The sequence below is a fragment of the Ascaphus truei genome, chromosome 5 (assembly GCF_040206685.1).
Source record: "Ascaphus truei isolate aAscTru1 chromosome 5, aAscTru1.hap1, whole genome shotgun sequence".
In the NCBI taxonomy this organism is placed as follows: domain Eukaryota; kingdom Metazoa; phylum Chordata; class Amphibia; order Anura; family Ascaphidae; genus Ascaphus; species Ascaphus truei.
Window position 1 is genome coordinate 67,084,361 of NC_134487.1, and position 27,409 is coordinate 67,111,769.

A 27,409-nucleotide genomic window follows, 5' to 3' on the forward strand; every position below is an offset into this window, starting at 1 on the left:
AATACAAGTTATCTATTAAAGGTAGCACTTCTACCTTACTTTTCTTTGTCTATGGCTTTATCAGTTATATTATTGAATCAATTTAGCTGGTCAACAATACCGTACTTTATGTAACATGACCACTTTACTGTGAGATTAAACAGCAGCTTTGTAGTTTAGAGTAAAATAATATTTTTGGAGATGCTTACTAGCCACCATTGGGAATGCTCTACCAATTGCTTTACAGCTCCGTCCTGACCACTGCAGCCCTAAAATCCCTGTTCCATATATTTCACTAAGTTTAGGTCATAGGTCAATAAAAAAATAATATACTTTTATTGTAGGTACAGTACCTGCTCATATTGCATGTACACCGAGGTTAGCAGGCTTGCATCATATTTTGAACAAAAGATGCAACTAAATGACTCCTTGTTTTTAAAAAAAAATTATAAGACTAAATTCTTGGAGTCAGGAAGGAATTTATTTTTCCCCCTTATGAGATATCATTGGATGATATGACTCTGGGGTTTTTTGTTTGCCTTCCTCTGGATCAATAAGTAGTATAGATATAGGATATAGGATAAAGTATCTGTTGTCTAAATTTAGCATAGGTTGAACTTGATGGACTTGATGGACGTACGTCTTTTTTCAACATCATCTACTATGTAACTATGTAAGACTAAGGATCAAAATGTAGAATTACTGTATCGGTAATAAATTGCAAGCCAATTTGGGAGGGGCGCTGGATCTGTGTATTTGATTTCATTAAAATCCCTGTCACATTCTTTCCTGAGCTAAGGATGCACCTCTGTCTAAAGTTAGTTGTTATACTCTATCATCAACAGGTCTAAATCTGATAAGCTACTAAACATGCTGTATTTTACAAAGAAAATATGGCACACTGTTATAATAGAGTTTCAATCAAGAGTAATCACATAACTATAAGCTGTATGTGCTTGTAGCCATGAAGTCCAACGTTCTGAGCAGTAATGCATCCAACATCTACATTTCTGTTCTATTGTCATCATTTATATAGGGGCAAATAATAATTGTGCCTGCATTCTCCAGCATTTTGCAGAATTATAATAGTAATACAGTATAATGATGGTGAATTTGACCTAAGCTCTCCCTTACACAAATACAGGTATCCACAAACTGTCCTCTTCCATTGAGAAATGGATCTGGCGTTTCAGGTTTAGCTAGACGAAGGATAACATAAATCTGTGGTTATTATGTAGTGGTAGAGATACTGAAGTTATGTAGCTAGATGCTGTGATCTTGACACAATGTCACTGGTGTTTTTGCTGCTGCAGAGGGATGTTTGTATGAGGAGTATTGAAAAGTCTAAAAGACTCAGACATCACCTGTGCTCACACAGCAGCACAAAGGATTAGTTTGTGATCTAATGGATTACCTTTAATTCTACGTCTGCTTGTCCATTTTACATGCCAGCAAACAAAGAGGACCGTTTCTGGGTGACCACAGATCCTGATCAATATAGAAATATACCGTCTTCGCTGCAATACAGTGACCTTCTATTAGGAAGCTGGTCACAGCAATAGCCTTTGTGACATAGTAATTGCATTAAGAGGTGAATAGAGAAGAATCTTCCCTGCCAGTGCTCAAAGTAAAATACTTAGCTTCTCCTTGGAAATAATTACTAGCTATGTAGCATAATCATCATTTCAAATGCACTTATGTTGGAGGATCCAGGTAAATATAGTGAGTAAAAACTGTGATGAGGTCAATAATGCTCATTGTTAGGGGTGTGGGTAAAACATAGAAAAGGGATGTCAAGGGAACCTAAGTAAACCAGGGACCCTGACCCCTATCTAAATAATAACTCCAACAGCAACCCTTAGAGCTAGACCATAAATATAAAGAACAGTGTCAAAGACATACAGGCATACCCCGCTTTAAGTACACTCACTTTAAGTACACTCGCGAGTAAGTACATATCACCCAATAGGCAAACGGCAGCTCACGCATGCGCCTGTCATCACATCCTGAACAGCAATACCGTCTCCCTACCTGTACCGAAGCTGTGCCCAAGCAGGGAGACTATAGAGCCTGTTACAAATGTGTTATTTACATCAGTTATGCACGTATATAACGATTGCTGTACAGTACATGCATCGATAAGTGGGAAAAAGGGAGTGCTTCACTTTAAGTACATTTTCGCTTTACATACATGCTCCGGTCCCATTGCGTACGTTAATGCGGGGTATGCCTGTATTACTCACGACCCTTGTAACAAAGTGCAGTAGATGCACGTAACGCGTCAGAGTTCCTTCTCAAGATGATTTTGTCTTTTTATTGATGTTTTTGTTTGTCATTGCTGTTCATTAAATTTTTCAACTGAGAATTGCTATCCAGCTTCCGTTTTCACTTCCTGCTTCCGGAACGCATGAAGCACTTGCTGGCACGCTGTGCACCGCCAATTTTTCCCCCATTCAGGGTGATTTCCTATTAGTAATTGCACTAGGCTGTTAGCAGCTGTCTCTAATTGCCTACACAAGCACATCTCTCTAGGCTCTATCACACAACTAGATCATCCTCCATCATTTAAGAGTCCTACACAAATGAAGCCATTATTTTTGTAGAATTTAGGAAGCTAATCTATTCTGCACAAATTCGTACTGTAACATATTGGTCCAAAATGGAAAATTAAAATATAGAATATATTATTAATCTATTGAGTATCCAATATCCAGAGATTGATTCTATTGATGCGTTCTGGTGTTCATTTTATAAATTATATCGGTTCCTTCTTTCTTTTTTGTATTTACTTGTTTTTCTTTATATTGAACAATATTATATTTTCATTAATGAGTCATTCAAAGTAATGTACTAAATTCCAATAATATAAAACATCCACAAACACTAAATATCTTTTTATTAGTGGATCCAGGAATAATGAAAGCATCTATTGTTTTAAAAGGAGTGCCACAACTTCCAAGGGATTACTTCCTTTGTGTCTCATTTCCAAGTGTTGTATATCATTACGAATCCCTAGGCAGCACAATCGATGAAAGATTATAACATTATTATAAGGTTATACAGGTAGAACAAAGTTTCCATGTGCATATCACAAAAGCTTAAACATTTGAAACTTTTAATGCATATGCAAAATGGGCGTTGTATATCTCATTGGCCTAGGCACATTATTACAGTGGAGCATTGCGTTGGCGCTAAATAATTTGAGTTAGTATGTCATGATTAGAGATGGGCGAGATTCCCGGATTTACCCCCAAAATCCCTTTGGCAGTGTAAAATCCGCAAACGTATTTGGTTGGTTTTAATCGGCGCAGAATCATAGAAAACCACCAGCGGATACAATCCATTGACGGATTTATAGAATCCAATCCATGGATTCAGCACCTCGTTGGCGGATTCTTAAAAATCCGTCAAGGGATTTTTGAATCTGCCGAGTGTGTTGGTAATAATAATAATGAAAAAATCAGCAAATCGCTCTTTTTGAGATTGATCTGCTGAAATACAGCCAGGGAGAGAAGCTGCACACCGCCACCTTGTGGCTGGAGGAGTAATTGCACTGCACAGCCCATGCTCCTCTCTGCTCACAAAACCAGGACAGAGATACTGTAGTCGGGACACCGGGGCAGTGCCTTAAAAACCGGGACGTCTGGGCACCCTAATTAGACCAGGGATGGCCTGCATCAGTCCTCAGGAGTCACCAACAGATCAGGTTTTCAGTAGATCCCTGTGTCAGCACAGGTGGCTCACTCATTCTGACTCAGCCACTGATTGAGTCACCAGTGCTAAAGCAGGGATATTTTGAAACCCTGACCTGTTGGTGGCTCCTGAGGCATGAACACTGCCACCCCTGCATTAGATGCTATTCCAATGCTTTCTGTAACAAATGAATGCACGCTATACCAAAGAGCAGTGCTTCATGCTGAGCACCTCTGTACCTGTTTCTCCTGATCCCTTTATTACTAATCTCTTTATGGCTTCAGAGATCAGACAACCACATTAACACTTGGAGATAGATTTGGTTCAAATTTATCAAAACACATTCCATTGATTTCCATTACGAACCGCAAAAAAATAAAACCTAAGGATTAATATTTTAATAACATTAATGATAAATAAGATTTCCTGACCCCCCCCCCCCCCATCTGAAAGCTCTGCCTGCTGAAGACAATCCCAGATTTTGCCACAACAGTATGCGACTATAACAGTGTAGTAAAAGCTGTTTTTTGTTTTGTTTAATAATGTAGGTTCTCTGGGCACAACTGGCAGGATTTGCAACCAAACATCCCGCGGCATGGACAGCTGTGAGGTCATGTGTTGTGGGAGAGGATATGACACTGCCCGCATTACCAAAATGGCAAAGTGCGAGTGCAAATTTCACTGGTGCTGCGCCGTGCACTGCAAGGACTGCCTCGAAACGGTGGATGTGCACACATGCAAAGCACCCAAGGGTGCTGCCTGGAGGGAGAAAACATGACAAACACCAGATCAAATACGGATACTGGACTTGCTTTCATGTAGGAGAAGATGCTATTAAATTATAATAACTTATATTGTACATGTTTGAAGTTACTTATTGTGGTATTGTTGTGTTTATGGAGTGGTATAAGTATAAATTAACAAATTGTGGTATATCAAGAGCATTATTTACAGTAAATGTTTGACCGTGCCAGAAGTGGCTCCCTGTAGCATTTATTTGTAACAACAAAAAATTCCTCCACCCTACAAAGTACAGAAAAGGCAAAAATGTGCCAAAGCACCCCCAAGCCTTTTCCAGTGTCTCTGACATCATGTATTGTTTCAAATGAAAATATTACGATTCTGGATGTGAACATGCAAATGAATGTGTCATTCATAGCTCTCCATTCGCAGCAATTTCCCGAGCACTTCCCCCAGCTGCATTAAATAAGTGGTGCGTTCAGTTTCGGAGCATTGAGATAGTATTACATTTTGTGATCTTCTCTCCTGTTATTTATTGTTACAGTGTAAGATGGCTCACATTATACAAATGAAAGTGTTTAAAATGGGGGTATTCAGGATGAAACGGTTTTAGGTCAAAGTTTTAGTAGCTGTATTGGACCTGGAGAAAAGCACGTTTGTTTGTAGGCTGTGGTACCATTACAGTTGTTCATAAATAAAACTATAGTGTACAACGCTTTTGAACAGTAACCATAAGAGAAGCAACTTCACCCTCTGCACAGAACCAGCCTGCTAAGGGTTAACATCGATGTTTCGTCAGCTCCACCCACTGGAATGTTAATGACCCAGAAGGACAAGAGACTCTAAAGTGGTTCAGAATGAATACAGCTGTGGTTTGTCTAGATCTGCGTTCCCCCAGAGGCAGACAGCCTTTGGTGCAGCCAAAGTGTGTAAGCCAGATGCTGCCATTTGGTGATGTTAAAGCTGCTCTATTGCAATCTGAAATTCACCAGCCCGCTCAGCCCCTGTACCCAATGTTTCAACTTAGGCTCCCTTATACAATTGTAGATCCACGAAACAGGGCCTCTTCTAATTGCCGGCCCATCCAACCTCTTCTAACACAATTGTAACCTTGTCTGTAAATGTTACTTATGCCCATAATCATATCTCTGTCCGTGAATTGTCTGTAAATTGAATGTATTTCCTCTGTTCACACTCTGTGCCCAGGACATACTTGAAAACGAGAGGCAACTCTCAATATATTACTTCCTGGTAAAACATTTTCTAAATATATTTTTACAAATAAATCCACAACGGAGTTGGTGCCAAAATAGCACAACGCGCTGGTATTTACACACTGCATGTGCAGAGAATGTGTAAAATACACTGTTTCGTGGGGTGGATTAACCTCCTTTGTCAACCTGACATTCGCTCCACATATGTAAATACCAGTCAATTCTGCTATTTTAGCACCAACTCCGTAGCGCGGTTGCTTCTCGTCTTATGGTTACTGTTCAGGAGCAGTTGAGAAGCAGAGCGCCATGTGAGATATCCTGCACCAAAGGCAGAGTCATGGTGACCAAGTAAACCATCCTGATGCAGTGGAGTGCTGGTGTTTTCATAGTTAGAGCTTTCGAAACTTCATGGGTACCTTCTTTAACCTACAACACACCTGCTTTCATCCTTATAGTAATTGGCGATTTGGTAGCTTGTGAGATGGGAAACGAACAAATGTCTGCTCCCTACTGCAACAATTGGAATAGCCACCAAGACAGATCACATGGAAACGGTTTCCTGATAGTTATTAAAAGACGGTCTGTTTTGTGAACCCACATTGTTTATTTTTAATTCATTTCTCAAACAGTTTTTTTGTTTGTTTTCTTAAGTGTTTCATTCTGCGTGAATATCCGGGGAAATTAAAGCTGCAGTTTATAGTTTTGGATTCCAAATCTGAAAATCAGCATGTTGAAATATAAAGCAGTGCAGAGTATGATTTCATAGTAGTACCAGCCACCTAAACTTTGTCTAAGATCAATGGCCCTAAAACATTACTGAACCCGGCATTAAATGGTAGCTGCTGATCCCCTCTGCCCAGTACTAACACCATCTAACACTTGAAAAGCAGCCACAAGGAAATTAGAGGAATATCTCTCCTGTTGGTCATTAGAAGGGACTAGAGATCAATGGGACAGGAACACAAGATTCAAGGTAAGATGATACGCTACAGATGCAAGTTACATTGTATTTTACCAAGTACAATAGAATTGTATATAAGACGATTTTATTCCCCTTGCTTTTCTGCAGCAAGCATATATCATCTCTGTGCATCAGCGTCAGGCACCATCATTTTTCAGATAAGTGGTGCTGCCTTCAGAACTCAGAGTATCCCATGTACCATAAAGAATAAAGTACCTTGTCACTGAGTATTAATGTGTACATCACTATAGAAAAAAGAGCCTTACGCCATAAGTGTGTGTAATTTGGCTGCGGGCTGAACGGCTGGGCAATTGTAAATTGCCACCCTTGCTTTCCACACCTTTCCAGGTGCTTGCATGCAGAGGCACTGCTCACAATCTATATGCCCGTCCATTTCATTCTTCTGATAAGCTTAGTACAGTTTCATACCCTTATTTGGAGCTGGATACATAAGGTTGTGGGCTCATATCTTACTTGTGTAACACAAACTGTATGATTTTAAAGAAAGTTACTTTCCCGGTATCTCCATTTGCCCATCTGTAACCAAGTGATGTTATAAACCATATCCACTTCACCCCTCCTCTCTTAGGAATCTGCATTCAGGAAGTCTCAATTATAGCACTTTAAACTGAAATGTACCATATGTAATAGTTTATTTTTCTTGTGTTCCTAGTATCGGAGTTTAACTGGTTGTAATTTTCCCTGTCAATAAATATTTCACTGTTTGACAAATTTGTATTTGATAAAAATAAAAAATTTAACCATTGACTGCAAATTTAAAACGGCAATTTTTTTTTTAACACCACATAACTCAAAATGTTAAGATTGGAGAGAAATCGGGTGGCAAACTCACATTTCACTTTGTCTGCGCCTGTTTGATGATCACAGGCAGCGGTCATTTTCAAGAAAGGAGGCAACGGAAGAGAAACTCAGCAGGGACAATATGATGGCATAGATTTAACATGGTAATCACACAATTTAATGCTGCGAACTCAAGGGGCCATTTAATCTCACATTTTATTTCTGTGAGTTGGAGTGGGACTAAAGAGAGAGAGGGGGGAAGCATCAAAAAGAGACCTTTGAAAGTGGCAAAACAAAAGGGGGGGATAACATTCACTCTAGTTGGTAAAAAAAACATTTGGGGTGTAGAATTTCAATGAGATTAGGTTCAATTATTGGATTTCGATTAGAAAAGATTATATGCAGCAATCATTATTTTGGTCCCGAATGTGAATTTGACAAAGCTATCAACATCTTATTGGTGTTACATGTCTCTGCTATGGAGAAATTCAACTTGTGTGTAAATCCTTGAACTTCGGCAGGAGGTTATGCATTGTAAGAGCTACAGGTATCAACGGGAAATGGCGGTTCAATCATTTTTACTTGTGCAGACAAAATAGAAACTTTTTATAAATGCAAACCTTTGTATTTGTTTCGTGCCAATAATCCACTGGAGGAAAAAGAAGGTCTTCCATTTCCATGAACATGCTTTGGGATACAAATGTAGATTAAAGCTCTTTTTGTAGCTAATCATGACAAAGCTTTGGCAAATATGATGTCACGGTTCGGAGCCCAATTTGGATGGGTGTGATTATTAAAAGCCCCCTGAGATGACACCATAAGCATCAAATGATTCTTAAAGCAACAAGGAAGTGCCACATTTATCCTGCCGTACACAAAAGTTTATTTGTAACTTTTTTTATGAAGGCAAAATATAAATCGAACTGAACATTATTATTTTCTCTTTTACAACAAAAACGGTTTGTATATGAGAACAGACAGTCCATTCATTTTGTAGGTCATGTAACGGTTTCCCTTTTTATCATGCTTGGTTGCAGTCAACAAAAAGTTGGCAGATAAGATGTCATGGCAATCTGGTCGTGCTGCAGGAGGCTCAAATCCGGGTGAGTTGGTGCCACAAACTGGAAGGAAGGATGCTTTCCACTTTCTCCATTACAAAGTTTAAAGGGGCAAACAGGGTGCTTAAGAACTGTGAAAAATAGAAGACAGGTGAATTAGAACCAGAACAGGTAAAACAAGTCATTTGGTTTGTAATCTTATACAAACATTAGCACTCTATACTGATGTGCTGGGGAATTCTTATACCTAAGTCTATGCCTTTTAAAAAAAACAGGACGTGATAGAGTAGAAAATGCATTATGCCTGTGAGGAAGCTCCCGTATTATACAGTATGGTTTGTCCTGATTCTTGTGTAATAAATGGATATTTTTTGGAAAGACCTTCCACTTCTTCTTTGACATTGATGCGACACTGACTGAGAATCAAACCGTACAAACATACTACAAAACACATAAAGAAACATCAGCCAACTTTTACCATCTGCTTTTATGCAAGTCAATATCTTGGAGATATTGCAGGCTAAATATACAAGGATCACTCTAGTCAAGACTTAAATACATACTTACTGCTTTTGCAAAAACTCCCATAAGCTCTGGAAACTGGTGTGTGAGGAGAGCCAGCATGGCTGTGAAGGAGCACAAGCCGGCAGTGAAGAGGATGAAAAAAGGAAGTTCCTTCTTTGGGTAAACTGAAACTTCATGAAATGCTACAAGAAAGAACAGGTAGAGACGAACACTGCTAGAACAAAATACCTTTCAAATCCATCATACCAAATTTACAAGACATGCACATACGCCATACAGAATGGATTAATGGTTAGGCCAGTGTTTTTCAACAGGGGTTCCTAAGAAACCTTGGTTCCCACGGGCATCTCTAAAGGCTTCCCTGCAATTTTCAGATTATTTGAAAATCGTACCAAATACAGAAGATTATACAATGTATCTGATCTCATACGCACTATTAGAGAGGGTTGGGGTTCCTTACAATGCATCTGATCTCAGACGCACTATTAGAGAGGATTGGGGTTCTGCAAACAATATAATTAACAATATAAAGTTGTATACCACTGGGTTAGGCACGGGGACTCAACTGGTTCAAGACCATCTGTGTGCTTTGTGGGTACTTCCCTTTCTCAGTTTGTACTTAGAATTTGTCAGGTGCAAAAAATGACCTGCCCTACAATGAGCTAATCTTACAACACACTGAGAGAAATTACTACAAAAATAACCAACTATTGTCAAAGGGGCTGGGAAAATGCAGACTATGAAATCAGACATGGTCAATGGAAAAGGATTCCTGTGTAGATATTTTTTGTACTGTACCAACTTTATGGTATCTCTGAAAATAAGAGTTGCGTCAAAGACAGCATGTGCACTATGCCATTATTCCCCATTAATTCCTTTCCCCGGGAAAGTTTAGTACATTTGCATTAAATTATTTATCAAAATCTGGTGATTTTTTGTTGTTGTTAATTTTAAAAACAAATTTAAGACTAATTTTACGTTAACGTTCAAATCGAGAACAATGGATTACAGATTTTGAAAAGACAATGTATTTTACTAGCTAGATGTTTAATCAAATGTTATTGCTTTCGATGGTTGACATCCAGTCAATTCATCAACTTTTATGCATTCTACACACAAGACATTTATATGGAGAATTGTGTGTACCAAACTGTCTTGGAAAAAAATAGTATTATATACCGTACATCTGCTATGCTCAATGTGCTGTTAGGGTTATACATTACAGGATAACCTTTGCAATGAATTAAAAACAGTCATGCTGCGCTCTAAGAATTAATGCTGACACTTACATGGCAGTAGTTCTCTGTCTGCTGTTTCTGTACAGATGGGGTAAGGGTAGAAAAGGTGACCTTTTTCCAATGGGTAAGGGATCATTCTGAATGCTGAAAAGCATAAAGGAAAACACATTGAGTATTCAACATAGGATTTATGCACATCTGAAGGTCAATGGAAATACAGTGTCTGGGCTTGTATAAATCATGCCTTTAACGTTTTTCAGTTTCAGCAGTTACAGTAAATACTGTCACGATTATGTTATTACATTATATATTATTATACAAGTGTAATTAATCTAGGACAGCGGACAGAGGACTAATACACAGTAGGGTGCTGAATGGGTTAACAAAGCATTAATTTAATGGACGGTGTAAGTGTAAAGTATTCGTTTTTATAGGGTAATCGCCAAGACTGGAGAAACTAAAAGGAGGGCTGTCCTCTAGTATATCAAATTATTATTATTATTACTACCATATCAAAAGATTTTCTTTAAACAGGAAACATTTTAGTATGAAGCTATCACTTTATAGCTTTGACTATTTTCCGACTTTTTTAAAGTGATTTGGCTGGAAGAGGTCCTGGTACTATGAAGGGAAAACAATGTTATCCCGGGAAGCACTTTAACGGATACGTCTCTTTTTATGTGTTATTACAGTACAATGACTTTTTTGTAAAATGAATTTATTCTTAGAATACAACAATGTGATTAACATTTCTTTTGTTTCTTCGCAAGTGGTTATCATGGATAGGTGGTATGATCTGTGATACAGACAAGGATTAGAAGTTTCTACATACAGAGGTTCCTCACTTATCGTACGGTATTATGGTTCTGCAGCCCCTCTGTGCTACAGTATAAACATCAAGTGAGGGAGACGTGGGTGGAGGAAGATTATTATTACACTGCAGTTTCTCATCGTTCTAGCGCACATATCACGTAACATACCCAAAATAGCAACCGCCTAGCAAGAAGAATGTAAGGATCCCGATAGTACATTTTTGACCATTTCTATATGCACATGCATATATTTTATCATCTTTAGGCTCGAACACAAATGATCACATTTAGGCTCCGTATCCAACAGGTTTCAAGGTTTGGGAAGACACTCCTGCTTCTAAACGAGAGAGACTTCACCATTGACATGTAGGAGATTCAGCAGGTGTTACATCTATTCTCAAGCCTAAAACCGTTGTAGGACTAAAACCAAATGGGCATTTTGCAAGGTACGCTTCTATGCGCCCAATATTTATTTATTTTTGCCAGTGAATGAATTAATTCTCTTATTCTATACATACTAATTAATATGTGCAGTACAGTATGTGTTGGGTTTCTCTAAAATCTACAGCCGCAATGGCTAATCGTTGATGACAGGTGTGAGCAGGTAGCGCAGATGGAGCATTTTCATCATGTAATTTGGAATATTGTGGTCAGAAGTAAAGCTGTAAGAAATCTAAGTCTTGTGAAACATACAGATGTTGTAAGCAAGTTTTTCCTATTTTTAACTGATTTGGGAATTACAAATGTCACACACATTTTTCTTTACTTTTAACAGGTTTTCAGACATTAAGCTACAATGCTACACAAACATTAGACATTAAAATGTCTGTATTACTGTTTGATATCCTGAGTACAGTATTATTTATTTTGTTTTTAAACACCTGTGAATAGTGCACAATTGAAGTTGACAAAATTCACATTTTTAATGAAAACAGTTTTTAATGTGAAGCTCAATATCTTCATGTTGGTTCAGTGAATGCTGACTTTCCTAACACTTTTGTTACGATCACCATCTTACATTTAACCTGGTTAAGAACAGCTACTGTACAAGTGACTCAAATAGATTGCTGATAATTGCACTTACAAACACATGAACAAAACAATTAGTAAAGCAAAGTGCAGTGGAACACATGAAAAAAAGGTCCAAAATGAATGCTAAATCTCCAGTTAATATTGATGCTCAACATTTATGCAATCGAGTTGTTGCACCCCTAATTAATTCCTGATCTAGGCCGCCAAAAGACCAACCAACATGTACACAGATTCCAACTTTTACTTAATCAAAATGTGCGCTGCAATTTATCTAACAAAGGAATGGGGGGAAAAAAATTATTTTATAAAAAAAAATATATATATATATATATATTTTTTTTTCCAGCAACCTTGTATCATCAGTCACCTCCAAACTAAAAGGAATGCAGAGGAACACAGGGAAGTTAATAGAATGTTTAGACATTGGAATCCACTGTGCTATGGTTTAAACAATACCAGTTACATGTCTCAAGTTATGCAGTAATACGCCCATCAAAGCTGTCAGCAGACATATTTATTTTAGGCTTAAAAGTGTAAAAGAAGAGCCTATGAAGACAAAATAGTGTAATATAGAATGGCAGGGTGCAGCCAACATATGGCATTTATTTTGGTACATAAATCACTAATGTCTGAAGTATATTTAAAAAATACAAACAGCATGTATAGGATTTCATAATTTACAACCAAGTAAGCCAGGATAACCCTGGTATTATTCTGAAGATATACAAGGTCTTGTCACATTGGAAATCAAATATGCAGAGCTCTTTACTGGAGCAATCTCACACAAAAGAACATATGGCCTTCAAGAGTCAAATGTTCAAATTGTTCCAATCAAACATGTTAACAACAGCGGATGCTTATGGTCACTAGAGTGATATATTCACATTGTAATCACCATTCGAGTAACAATTTACATCAGACACTCCGAAATTAAAACCAGGGAAGGACAATTAAACATAGCACGCCTAATCTGCCCGTTTTTCTGATATACTGTGCAAGACCTCTCGTTTCAACATTATTTTCTGAACTATATACTGTATACTGGCAGCACCATGTCGATATCCTTGATGTATTAACACGTTTCTATTATATCCTTCCTCTCTTCTTCCATGCTGGAACTGTGCTTTCATCTCTGGTCTTTATTGATATATTTTCTGATGTAAAACTTTGTATAAAGAAAATAAACTAAAATGGTGCAACCTTAATTATGTTTATATCCATCCAGAGATATTGCCCTAAGAACTAAAAACACAGTACTCTATGGCGGAGATTCATTCAGTTCAATGGCAGTTACTGCCAAATCGGGATGCAATACCCTGCAGAGCTCAATCGATTATGACCTAAGTGAGATCTTAGCAATGACCTATAAAGTGGCATTACAACCATCCATTTTCTGATGCAAATATTTGAACAGATGAAACCAATGACTTTGCTAATTTAATCAGCCTACTTCTAAATCACCCTAATGGTGTTATACACCATTAATGTTTTTTGCCCCTGGGTCTTTATAGCACGAGTGCGTGAATTGTAGTTTTCACACTCTTGACCATTCCTCGTGTTTACCTAAATCATTTATCAATTTGTTTGCTGCTCCTGAAGAGTTTTCTTTATGCCATCTGCAAAACGCTATTCTTTTCTTCCAGGCCATGTGTAACCACGGACAACAGCAAATGTTTTCCCACATCCAGTTCTCCACTGTTCTTGTCAGCTTTCAGATGTCTATAAAATAAGCGTGTGTGCGTAATCAGAGTCTTGAAGTAAGGGCAGTAGCTGCAGCGGCCATCTTAGATTTGGGCAAAGCCCTTGTGACTGGTTCCTGATTTGTTGCAAGTGAAAGGTCAGTTTCTGTTTAGGAGGGGAAGGTAGGATGGACTGGAGGCCACGTTAAGATCTCTCAGGCATAGGCTAGCCCCACTAGGCCCCTGATTAACGGTCAGAATGTGTATATGAGGGTGGCCCTAGAGATAGGGAAATCTTTACAGTGGTAGTTTTGTTTATTGCTGTAACACAGACTGACTGCATTCTGAGGTTCAAAGCAGGAACCCTGTGCTGCAGTTCCAGCTGCGAGGAGTGAGGAGGGGATTATTGTCCGAGACCCTGCTGCAGGCGACAATTAGCCTGTCTTTCCTGGGAGTTAGGCCACTGCTCACAAGCTTCAAAAAGGTTTAAAAAGCAGCACATCATTGATTCAAGGGGTAGAGCTACTCTGAACTCTTCAACTCAGCCAGTGGGTGATTAGCGCCTGGGTCTAGTTCTGCTTCTGGAAATGCCAGCCCATCTAAAGAGCCTGTGCAGGCAGATGTGTTGCAGCAGCGGTTTGAGCACATGTCCATAGCTACCAAATGCTAAAGGCCTTATCGTATTGTATTGTATGTCTTTATTTATATAGCGCCATTAATGTACATAGCGCTTCACAGCAGTAATACATGTGGTAATCCAATAAATAACAGATAATATAAATAACAGATCATGGGAATAAGTGCTTTAGACATTAAGGAAGAGGAGTCCCTGCTCCGAGGAGCTTACAGTCTAATTGGTAGGTAGGGAGAACGTACAGAGACAGTAGGAGGGAGTTCTGGTAAGTGCATCTGCAGGGGGCCAAGCTTTATGTGCCATGTGTTCAGAATAGCCACAGTCCTATTCATATGCTTCTTTAAGCAAGTGTGTCTTAAGGTGGGTCTTAAAGGTGGATAGAGAGGGTTCTAGTCGGGTACTGAGGGGAAGGGCATTCCAGAGGTGAGGGGCAGTCAATGAAAAAGGTTTAAGGCGGGAGAGGGCTTTAGATACAAAGGGGGTAGAAAGAAGACATCCTTGAGAAGAACGCAAGAGTCTGGATGGTGCATAACGAGAAATTAGGGCTGAGATGTAAGGAGGGGCAGAAGAGTGTAAAGCTTTAAAAGTGAGGAGAAGAATGGAGTGTGAGATGCGGGATTTGATCGGAAGCCAGGAGAGGGATTTCATGAGGGGAGATGCTGAGACAGATCTAGGAAAGAGTAGAGTGATTCTGGCAGCAGCGTTTAGGATAGATTGTAGGGGAGACAGGTGAGAGGCAGGAAGGCCGGACAGCAGGAGGTTACAGTAATCAAGACGGGAGAGAATGAGGGCCTGAGTCAGAGTTATCTGGGGTATACCTACTCCGGTGGGTGAAGAGAATTTCAGACAGTGGAAAGATCACACCCTCCAAGATACTGGATGAATGGTCATTTTCAGAGGTAGTCAAGAGGCAGCGTAGTGTGTCTGTGACAGCCGGCAATAGATAGTGAGAATGTATAGAGAACTGAATCCAGACGCTACTGCTTGGGCACTAGTGGATGCCCTGAATGATGCCTATGGGATCGTGGAAGATGCGGTTGAACTCGGCCAGTTCCATGCTCTCAAACAGAAGAATGATGAGGACTTGTCTGCCTTCATTCGGCGCTTTCACATCGTACTATGGACACTAATAACAAAGAAGCTCATTCCAATTTCTGCAGTAGATGACTATCGAACAAAACAACTCTTGAGAGGAGTGTTTCCCTACCATCCCATAGTCATTATGCTTCGGTATTCCCTCACAAAGAAGAATCCTCCCAGTTTCAAGGACATAATGAATGAGGTGAAAGAAGAGGAAGATAACTTACGGTTTTACTTTTCCCCTAAAACTGCTTCAACTCCAGTTAAAGGAAAAGGGGCAGTGGATCCTAAACTGGTAATGGATATAGTAGTACTTCTTAATAGGTTACCCGAGATGGATGTTTAATCTGGAGCTATTCCAAAGAACTCTCCCACGGCTATCCCAAGGACGCCTAGGGAGTCAGCATCTCGATTCAGTCCTAAAGATAGAAGCAGGATCCAATGCTATGGATGCAGAGAGGAGTGCCACTCAGTCAGAGAATGCCCACAGAAGGTGAACTCTAACCAAGCCACCCTTACGTATGCTGCTAAGACTGACTGTCAAAAGTCACGCCGCATGAAGCACAGAAATCAGGCGGATCGAAAGGACAAGGCGAAGCGAGGTGGGATGCAAAAAGAGTTGGTCCCAAGTCTCTGGTACGAGTGTTAATTGATGGGATCTACGCATCAGCATTACTGGATTTCAGATCACTGGTGGCTATAATCTACCGGTTATTCTATGACACTCATCTGAAGCGTTTGTCCTTGAAGTCAGCGGAAAAGATTACACTGTGGGGCCTCAGAAGCCAGGATTATGCCATCCATGGCTTTGCCAAAGCACAGATTGCGATACCCTAACTCAACATTGCTATGGTGCACCTGATGGAAGCATGAATTGCTGAAGACTTGCCCAGATAATGATAGCAAGAACGTACTGAATCTGAAGACTCCCTTTGGAAATAAATGGACCCCGGCCTGTGAAGATGCCTTCCTGTGGTTGAAGAAGAGTCGTTCAGAAGCCCCTGTGCTGGCCTATGCTAATCAAGATAAATCATACGTTCTACATGTGGATGCCAGTTTCGATGGGCTGGGAGCAGTACTTGAAAGCACTCCACGGGACTCAGACCCATCGCTTATGTCAGCCGCAGGTTTGTTCCCTAGTAAGAAAAACTATCCGGTACATAAGTTGGAGTTTCTGGCTCTGAAATTGGCCTTTGTCGACAAACTCCATGATTACCTCAATGGAGTATCCTTTGAGGACAAATAATACAATTACGTATATTTTTACAACTGCAAAGCTGGATGCCACAGGCCATAGGTGGTTGGCAACTTTGTCCAACTACAGTTTCACCATGAAATACAAACCCAGTCCGAAGAACACTGGAGCAGATTCTCTGTCCAGAAGGCCAAGTTTGGCTCTGGATAACGGAGAGTGGGAAGAGATACCAGGTCCTGGGATTCGTGCCGTGTGTTCTACTGCTGTTATTAAGACTGGAAAAGTAGGATAGTTGCAGATTCCTTGGGTTGCCATCCCAACGCCCTATTGCAGCCCTACTGTATTGTCATTGAATAAATGGTCCATAAAAGGGTGTGAAGAGATCGTTGCTCAGGTACGAGACTCCATGGTAGAACCTGTATGACAGGCCATGAGGGAGAGGAATTCAGAGTTAGTAAAGCAAGCACCCGCAGAGGTGGTTGCCCTCCTCATGAGACAGTGGAACAAATTTCAGCTAGAAGATGGCCTGCTCCTTGAGTTGTTTCATACTATAATCATACTGATGGAAAACAAATCATTCTTTCAAAAAAAGATTGCAGTATATGGTCTTGAAATCCTTGCTTGATGGGGCATCATGGAGTGGAAGAGACATTCGGTGGCGATCTAACCGAATTTAGTCAGGTGTGGCAAGGATAATCGGCTAAATGGCCCAATTCAAAAAAAATATTAAAGTACACAATAAACAATCTATAGTGACCAATCGCTTACGCAGTGAGCAAAGATAAACAATGTGTGTTACATATATGATGACTATTAATTGTGACAGAAAAGTAGTGACAAGATAACAATAATATGTAAGAGATTGTTCACCTTCAGCACTAGTAATAGAAAGTGAAAAAATAAATAATACCAGACTGGCTATGATAAAAAAATCCTCCACTTAACCCTTAAATATGAGACCGTTTCAAATGTCTCTTCTTGCGCGATGACTTAAAAGAATAGAGGAGCAGGAGCTCCCGACTTACCCATTGTTTTAATGCTGTGAATAATGAATTTCCTACTTACTACACTCACCTGAGCGTTCATCTACCTGTTTGCCACGTCTTGCGATTTGCTTGAAATATTTGCCTGAATGTGAGTACAAAATTCAGATTTATCAGACACTTCAACATTCAGTCTGAGACGTTACTATTCTATGGTGCCTTTTTTGTGTTCTCTCTTATGGTGCTGTCCCCTGCTTCCCTATTCTTTGAAGACTTCCTATGTATAGAGCCTGACTCCAGAGGAATCGGAAATGTCCTGGTAATTATTGATCATTACACCAGGTACGCACAGGCCTTTCCCATCAGAGATCACTATGTGCTACCCAACAAGCTGCATTCTGATCCGGGTCAAGACTTTAAGAGCAGGCTCATTAAGGAACTATTGAAACTACTTAGGATTGAGAAAACCTGTACTACCCCGTACCTCCCTGAAAAGGATGCTCTGCTTGAAAGATTTAATAGAACTCTGTTTGACATGCTGGGTACTTCAAAGGTATCTGAAGAAAAAAAAAAAGAGTTGGAGCAAGCATGTAGAATATTTTGTCCATGACTACAACTGTACTCGACACCGAGTCCACTCGGTTTTCTCCTTACTTCATGATGTTCGGTAGCGAAGCTAGATTGCCAGTTGATATTCGGTTGGGAGTGTCCACGGATGGAGTGCATAACACTGCTAATTATCATCAGTATGTTCAACGGCTGAAAGAGTGCCTTCACAAAGCCTCTCAGTTGGCAGAATAAAACACTGCCAAGCTGAATCAGAAAAAGCAGCGAAGGTATGACTGTACGGTACGCTAAAGAGATCTCAGACCTGGAGACCAGGTTCTACATCGGAATTTGGGAATACCAGGAACGCATAAACTGGCTGACAGGTGGAGAGACATCCCCTTTGAAGTGGATTCCAAGTTGCCTGGAACTGCTGTATATCAAATTAGAGACCCTGAAGGTAGAGTCAAGGTCTGGAATCGAAACCAGCCCCCAAGTTAATGACTTGTCTGGAAAAGGTAGTGTGAATGATACTTTTAACTCTCTTGGAGTTACTTCTTTGGATAAAATTTGTCCACCGGATTAGCCTAAAATTTCTCCAGAGGAGCCAAACCTTTGATGTCCCTACCTCAGAGGGTGGGGAAGAAGAGACTGTCTTTTGATAATGAAGAATGGTGGCTAATGCTAGATGGAGAATCTCATACCAGTCCTACCAACTTTACTCCTCAACAAGGAGTAGGTCTCTGAACCCTGAAAGTCCAGCGTTTCTGCCGCAAAGTGATTATTCTGATATAGATTGTAGCCCTATGAGAGGACCGAGGCCTCAGGCCACTGGAGACCTCTCCAACAAAAAGCTTGTGAGGGGACCCCTGAGCCTTCAGGCCTTCCTCCCAGAGAGATGACGGGGCAGATGGTAAGGCGTTCTACACTTAGGGTTACTCATAACTCCATGGGAGAACCCCACTATGAGTCTCAGCACTCTACCCTACAACAATTTGCTTCTATAATCACAGTGTTCGCAGGTGTCTTTAACACACTGAGTAGAATTGGGGTCTTGAAGTAAGGGCAGTAGCTGCTGCGGATTTGGGCTGCTTGGATTTGGGCAAAGCTCTTGTGACTGGTGAATGTGTTGCAAGTGAAGGGTAAATTCCTGTTTAGGAGGGGAAGGGATAGGATAGACTGGAAGCCATGCTAGACTCCATCATGCATAAGCCAGCCCCAGATAGGTCCCTGAGTCACATCAGTGTGTATATAAGTGTGGCCCTAGAGATAGAGAGATCTTTACAGATGTAGCTCTGTGTATTGCTGTCACACAGACTGTGTCTGCATTCTTGGAGAATCAAAGCAGGAACCAAGGACACCACGCTGCAGTGCCATCTGTGAGGAGTGAGGGAATTGTTGTCCGAGACACTGCTGCGGGGGACAATTAGACAGTCTTTCAAGGGAGTCAGGCCACCGCTCACTTGGATGGGTGAGATTGTCACTGGGACTCCAGGGCTTGAGAACGTGGGTTCACATTGCTATGTGTATGAGCAAATGCATGCAATTAATGTTATAGCATGTATATGTTATGTTTATGTTACTTATTGTTGGTAAAGTTATATATATTGTTCACTCCATTGCTATGTGCGTGTCCATTGTGTAATATATAGTTTTCCTGATAGGAATTGTCCCTGGTCTTATGCAGGTCCCCTGTAAGGTGGAGGCACTGCAAAACTCGTTACCCCAATCACATTCAGCGGAGGCTCAGGATTCGTCCTAATAACCAACAGGTGAGGTCCAGGTACACCTTTTCCCACCACCGTGGGAATACCCAGGAAAGGGGTGAGATATACAGTTGTGTGAAAAAGAAAGTACACCCTCTATGAATTCTATGGTTTTACATATCAGGACATAATAACAATCATCTGTACCTTAGCAGGTAAATACAACCTCAGATGAACAACAACACATGACATATTCCACGTTGTCATGATTTATTTAACTTTAGTTAAAACTAGCTTTAGTTTTGAAAGAACTTAGACTGGTGGTGGCTGTGAGAGTCTCCGGTAAATTGTTCCAGTTTTGGGGTGCACGGTAAGAGAAGGAGGAGCGGATGGATACTTTGATGAACCTTGGGACCATGAACAATCTTTTGGAGTCAGATCTCAGATGATAAGTGCTGCATGTGGTTGGGGTGAGGAGCTTGTTCAGATAGATGGGTAGCTTTCCCAGAAAGTATTTGAAGGCAAGAAAGGAAAAAGGAACTTTGCGCCTAGACTCAACTGATGACCAATTTAGTTCTTTGAGCATTTCGCAGTGATGTGTGTTGTAGTTCATTGGAGAACAAAATGGCATGCTGAATTGCAGAGGGTATCAAGTTTGCTAAGGTGGGTTTGGGGTGTGTTTGGGGTGCCGAGCTGTATACTAGGTCTCCATAGTCGATAATTGAAATTAGCATCTGCTGTGCGATACGCTTTCTGACCAGCAGACTTGGGGAGGATTTGTTCCTGTAAAGTACACCTAGTTTGGCATAGATTTTGGATATCAGGGTATCAATGTGCATCCCAAATGTTAAATGGGAGTCAAACTATATGCCCAAGTATTTAAAACTAGTAACAGGAGTTAGGGTGGTATTAGCATTGGTTCTGATCTGAGCTCAGTCATTGGAAGCTTTAAAAATGTAGTCTTGGTCCCAAATACAGCTCAACCCCGTTATAGCGCGATCCGCTATAACGCAGTTTGAACATGGATCCCGAATTTTAAAAAAAAGTTTTGTTTTTTTTTTGCACACACACACACTCACAGCACACTACACTCACAGCACACAGCACACAGCACACTGCACACTGCACACTGCACACTGCACACTCTCACAGCACACTGCACACACACACAGCGCCCCCCCAACCACCCTACCTTTGCTGTCAGCTGCTGGGGCATTGTGGGGCTGCTGGCGGGGATCGGTGCGAGGCTGGGGGATTGGTGCGGGGATCGGTGGTTGAATGGTGTGGAGCTGCTGAGGGGAGTGCGGGGAATGCTGGGAGAAGTATGGTGGCTGCTAGAGGACGTATAGGGCTGCCGGCGCCTCACTCCACCTCTTCCCTCTCCTCCCAATCGGGCGCGCGGCGGCCATTTAAAAAAAAAATTAGCGCAACCCAGGTTATAGCGCTGTCGGATCGGGTGGCCCCCGAGGACCATGCTATAACGGGGTTGAGCTGTACCATTTACAGTCTTGTGAGTGTTTAAAAACAGTTTGTTTTGGGAAATCCAATTTCCGAGTCTCAAAAAGTCAGTTGAAGTATGTGTTCAAGATCGGAGAGGCTAGGGCTGTGTGCATATAAGATTGTGTCATCTGCATACATGTGTATTGAAGCTCCCTTACAAGCTGTAGGAAGATCATTGATGAAGGCTGAAGAGTAGGGACCCCAGAACAGAGTCTTGCGGGACACCACAGGTGATATCCAAGGGGTTGGAGTTAGAGCCTGCGATAGACACATGTTGGGATCTACCTGATATGTAGGAATGAAACCAGTTTAAAGCATGCTTCCCTACTCCAGAGCACTGGATCATGTTATCTTGCTTAACAAACTCAACAATAATCAAAAGCCTTTGTACAATCTAGGAATATTGCACCAGTGAGTTGTCCCAGTTCCATTCCACACTGGATTTCATTGCAAACTTTTAGCAGGGTAGGTAGTTACCGTGGAGTGTTTGGGGCAAAAGCCACATTGGCTTTGGCTACAGTATTTACATGACGTAAATACTGTAGCCAAATCCCCCAGACAGTCACTAGATTCATATACATATGGACATACATCCAGAATATTATAAACAGAAAGTGCTGCTGCAATGAAGTTCTAGTACAATTCAGGATCTTCTACGAGTCGCAAAAAAATCTGAGTGACGTGATTGATACGATTAAAGCTGTGAATATTGTATGTCTGTTTTAGTAAGGCGAGAAGTGTGCACATGGGGCAGGAAGGAGTGCACAGAGAGGAGCGGAGAGACAGCAAGGAGCGGGGGGGAGACAGATGAGATGAGTAGGAGAGGAGGGAGTGTAGTGTGCACAGAGAGGAGCAGGAGCAGACATATTAAGGCAGGGAGTGCAAAGAGAAGGGAGGCGAGAGTTCAAAGAGGAGGAAGGCATAATGGAGGAGAGAGTTAGGTGGGGACGAGGTTACAAGAGACAGCAAGGCATTACAGGGAGGGATGAAAACAAAGAGGAATGTTTAATAACCTTTAAGATCGGCGTATGTCCTGCCGGGTAAAGCTAGTTTAAATACAATCCACCTTGTCAAACCCTTGTTGAGAACGCTCTCTTTGTTTTCTTAGGCCTCAATTATAGTGGCCGCGTGCGTGAAACAGCACTACGCGAGTACACGTGTGTTCCTCTACAAGGCCGCCCATAGTGCAGAGCGACCGCGCGGCGGATTTTTGAAAATACAATTGAATTTGTTATTTTCGCGCGTCAGGTGAACAGTTCAGCCAATGACAGCGACCCAGCCTGGTGACGTCGCCACCACGCCTCCCCATCGCCTCCAGCCAAGTGCATGTTCCGCGCGCGCACGCCGCAACTATAATCGCAGCCTTAGATGATGACACGAATTGAGGAAATTATTATACTGGACCTCTTTACATCTCTCCAGAGCGAACCCTGGCATCAAGAACACCGCATGTGGCGCTCTGCCCACAAAAGGACAGAAACAGCCCAATTTGTAAATAGGAAAACACAGTGTTCTTCCATTAAGTAGCTTGTACTGCAAACATTCAGAGAAATTCTTGACACCGAGAACAGAAAGTAGAGATCAGCTGTGCCAGACTGCCACTGAAGCATGCTAGAATGCTATGTTCTCCGTATGTGTCTCATTGTTCAAGATATTTCAAATGATAGTAGACGCCAAAAAACTCATAGTAGACGCCAAAAAACTCATGTTATTAATTGAATACTTATGTTCATCATTTATGTAACATTTAATTGTCGGCACAATATTTGCTTTCCTTTTTATAATCCTTTGTCATTTAAAATCTTCAGTATTACTGCATATAACCCCACTTCTGTCTATGGCCCTTTTCTTGCCCATCACTGAGCTATAACGAAGCCTTTTGAGCGACGCCAAGGTGTGTTTTCAGATGGATGACAAATGACACAGTGTATTGTCAGCAGAAGCAAAAACAAGTCAGCGAACACTTGTGTATAAATAGGCTTAAAGGGATCAATATTTCAGTCGTAGCTACAAAATCTAAAAGAATGGCAAGTGTCAATGCAGTGTTTCCAAATAGTGTAACAGGAAATGCAACATTTACAGGTAACGTCACTCCTTATACCCAGTTTTATGAATGACAGTGGTATGCTTAATGGGTTAACCCAGGGGTTCTCAACTCCAGTCCTCCAGACACCCCAACAGGTCAGGTTTTCAGGATATAACTGCTTCAGCACAGGTGGCTCAATCAGTGGCTCAGTCGGTTAACTGAGGAAGAAGTGCATAGGCGGCTTACATAGTTACATAGTTACATAGTAGATGAGGTTGAAAAAAAAAAAGACTTACGTCCATCAAGTTCAACCTATGCTAAATTTAGACAAGATACTTTATCCTATATCTATACTTACTTATTGATCCGGAGGAAGGCAAACAAAAAACCCCAGAGTCATATCATCCAATGATATCTCATTAGGGGAAAAATAAATTCCTTCCCGACTCCAAGAATTGGCAATCAAATGACTCCCTGGATCAACATCCTTCCCATGTATACTTATTTGGTATATCCCTGTATACCTTTCCTTTCTAAAAAGATGTCCATGTAAATTGGTTGTAGACGGCGGTGCAACTGCTATTGAAAAAATATATGACCAGTACTGCAAAAAGGAACTAGGTGCAAAAATGTATTGAAGGCACGTTAAAAACAGTAAGTACTGATATCCCTTGGTAGGAGCACGCCGACAGCACCAGGATCTCCACATGGTCAGCAGTGAGTAACTTTATTACACATGTTACTTCATTTATGTGATCATCCAGCTCCTATAACCACTTTGACTACCACACAAGATATACCTGTTGCAGGCTAGTGGGAGTCCACGCATAGTGGTGTTTAAAGTGACGATAGCGTTTGGATATTGGAGCCCTGAGTTCATTAAGCTGTCTTTGTTTGGAGAAATATGAAGATTCAAATGTCATAATAGACATCTTCAATACATGGACATTTCCTGGTCAGTATCGCTAGGGGTATTTCCTCTATTTCACCAGAAACAAAGGAAAGGGTTCTTTACAGTAAGGGCAGTTAAAATGTGGAATTCATTACCCATGGAGACTGTGATGGCAGATACAATAGATATCTTAAAAAAAAAAGTTGGACATCTTTTTTTATAAAGGGAAGGTATACAGGGATAGATAACAAATAAGTAAACATGGGAAGGATGTTGATCCAGGGAGATATCCGATTGCCATTATTAGAGTTGGGAAGGAATTAATTTTTACCCCTTATGAGACATTATATGATATTTCCCTGGGGTTTTTTGTTTGCCTTCCCCTGAATCAAACTACTGTAAATATAGGAGATATGTCATCTAAATTTAGCATAAGTTGAATTTGATGGTCTTTTATCAACCTCATCTACTATGTAACTCACGAAAGAGAAAAAAAAAAAGCCGTAACTAAACTGGTATCTCAGGAATAGAGTGGAATGGGGGAAGTTTAACATAATACATTTTTTTCTGGTAATATTATTTGTACTCTACCTGAAAAACAGCTCTGTGCTGCCTAGTTATTTATTCATAAAAATGTTTTACCAGGAAGTAAGACATTGAGAGTTACCTCTCGTTTTCAAGTATGTCCTGGGCAACTAGTAGTTGAGTAGAGACCATGAACAGCAGGAGCTGTCATGTGCAATAAAACATCTATAAACATTTGGTAAACCAATAAAATGCCCCCTATCCACGAATATTGCAAGACTGACAGCAGCAGCATCACATTGTACAGAACGTACACCTTGTAGATACTTCAGAATGCAGAATGCCTATCTCAACAAGATGTAAACGTGCCATCTAGTGGTCAAGTGTAAGTACTGCCATGTTTACTGTAACATTACAATTATAAATGGTCAGATTAGCACTTATGTAATGTGATAGATTGAAGATCTATTTCTATGAAAATGGTGTCACCCCAATCATGTTTAACAAATTAAAAGAAATCACTGCACCGAAGTTTCTCAGTGCTAAAGGTATTTTAACATCGTTATAATCGTATACAATAGAAAATAAAATGAGCATTACATATTTATCAGAGGATCAGACATGATTTTAACAAAAGAACATACTACGCCTGAAAAAGTCATTTATGTCACGAAGGCAGCATTATGTAGAATGACCTTTTGTATCGGTTGGTGCTCGTTTGTCCATATTTTGTATGCAACTCTGTTTATTTTAGTTACATTACAACGCTCTGTAACCCCATTGTACAGCGCTGCGGAACACGACGCTTTACAAATAAACAATAATAATAATGCAGGCATGTTATGTACGTAAAGATGCAAGTTTTCCTAACTTGTGCCGTGCCTGAACCTTTTGTTATATTTTAGTCTGTGACTAAGATATGAAATCTTGTAAACTTATAAACTAAGTGACAGCTGCATACTTTATCAATAATAATATTATGACTTTACTGACTTTAAACATGCCAGCAGTTGGTACCATACAGTAGTAAACTTTTCAGCATTCTGAGATATTTCTATTTATGGAGAATTGTCATGGATATAGTCAGGGGGTGAAGGAGTGGCTTCCAGGTAAAGACATTGGGTTGAATCTTAGTTTTCACTTTATCTGCCTATGCCATTGCACCAACAAGCTACAATGTCAGGGACCAGGAATACAGGAGAGCTGTCAGCTCAGTATAAGCATGAAACATTTAGTGTAGTCCCCCTCTATGTACTACTACTTAGTAAAAGGGGTTAAGAGCCTTATTTGGTTAACTGTGTGGGTCATACTGGTTACTATTCTCCCCATCATGTGATGTAGAATGAATATGCTGAAAGGATAGCACCTCCCCAGTATGTCTCATGACCATCATAAAGAGATGGGAGGGTATATATAGCTCCTCTGAATGCTCTAGAATTAGGTTCCTGAGAGTGACAGTTGGAGGAGCCTCACTGTTAATAATGTAAATATGTTTCCACGTATAGATGTGTGTACCAACAGTGATCTGTCACTGTTTGTTGTTTTATAGTTAGGGAAAGTGCCCTACCCAGATAGCATCCGTTTGAAATGGTCATGATGAACCCATTTGTTCAGATACAAGGAAACTTATGCCCAAAAAAGATTCCCCAGATAGTTACTTTAGGGCATAGTTGGATAGGCCCAATCAGAAGGTTCGTAGCTAACTGAGACGCAGCCTGCCCAGAAGTGGCAGTCCGTGTAGAGTACTGGCTATTGCTCACGCGGAAATAGAATGTCGGGCAAAGCCCGCAAGGGGCTCACTAGTAATGGGACATGTTGGACGCTATACAGAAGAGGGACAATTCTGCTACCTAAAGAGAAACAAGCCTAAGTACCTCCCTAGCATATTAAGATGAGACTACCTAGGGAAGTAGCAAATAGTACAAACACTGTAAATGTATCAGTAAATGTGAATAGAGTGAAGAGTGTCTAAGATTGAAAAGCATTATCAACGACTGTTAATAAAGCTCCTGTTTGTACTATAAAATTCCTGGTGCCCATTATTATTCCATCAGCATTCCTACGCTGATCCAGCGCGGATCCAGCACCCTGACGAGGTACAAGAGACTGAGCAAAGCCATGTACAGTCAACTGATGTAAACTCCTTAAGAGCCGGGAAGGGAGGATTGCATAGTGTTAAATATAAATAAGCGACAAACTTGTTGGCAACTGCAAGTCTATGGCAGAATCCACTGACCTTCTCACATTGATCTCTATAGGCAGGTTTACGAGGTCATGAAAGGAGGAGTGCCTGAGGCCCAGTAAGAATCCCAATGAATGACGCACTAAACGTATGTTTATAACCACTTTGGAACCTTAACTTGCAGCTTTATTCCTAAACTATTACAGTGTGACACTGCATGCAGAAATGGGGAGAATAAATTAGAATGTGGATACAGCTAATATTAAGCACGTCTGTCTTGATTCACTAGTAAAAAAAACAAAATAGATTCAAGATTGTGAGCGAGCAAATCATAGATGAAGATTACATAGCAAAATATGCCTTTGTCATGACATCACTCTCCAATAAATGTTTCTAAGAAAGAAAGT

The 27,409-nt window shown here is 40.6% G+C and overlaps 2 protein-coding genes across 6 annotated transcripts in view; one reads left to right on the top strand and one right to left on the bottom strand.

The window, feature by feature from the left end:
• WNT2 (Wnt family member 2) overlaps positions 1–7,303 on the top strand; it is a 72,098-nt gene extending 64,795 nt beyond the window's left edge. The window contains 1 exon segment of the mRNA XM_075599976.1: positions 4,221–7,303. Within this exon segment, the coding sequence (XP_075456091.1) occupies positions 4,221–4,450 (230 nt within the window). The 3' untranslated portion in view covers positions 4,451–7,303.
• The window catches only part of ST7 (suppression of tumorigenicity 7), a 189,938-nt gene continuing 166,320 nt past the window's right edge, over positions 3,792–27,409 (bottom strand). For 4 of the 5 annotated variants that reach the window (XM_075599969.1, XM_075599973.1, XM_075599972.1 and 1 more), the window contains 3 exons: positions 10,262–10,354; positions 9,015–9,154; positions 3,792–8,578 (listed from right to left, as the gene is read on the bottom strand). In XM_075599969.1, coding sequence (XP_075456084.1) covers positions 8,483–8,578; positions 9,015–9,154; positions 10,262–10,354 — 329 coding nt within the window. In that variant the 3' untranslated portion in view covers positions 3,792–8,482. The remainder of the gene's footprint in view (positions 8,579–9,014; positions 9,155–10,261; positions 10,355–27,409) is intronic. The other variant, XM_075599970.1, reaches the window with a different exon arrangement.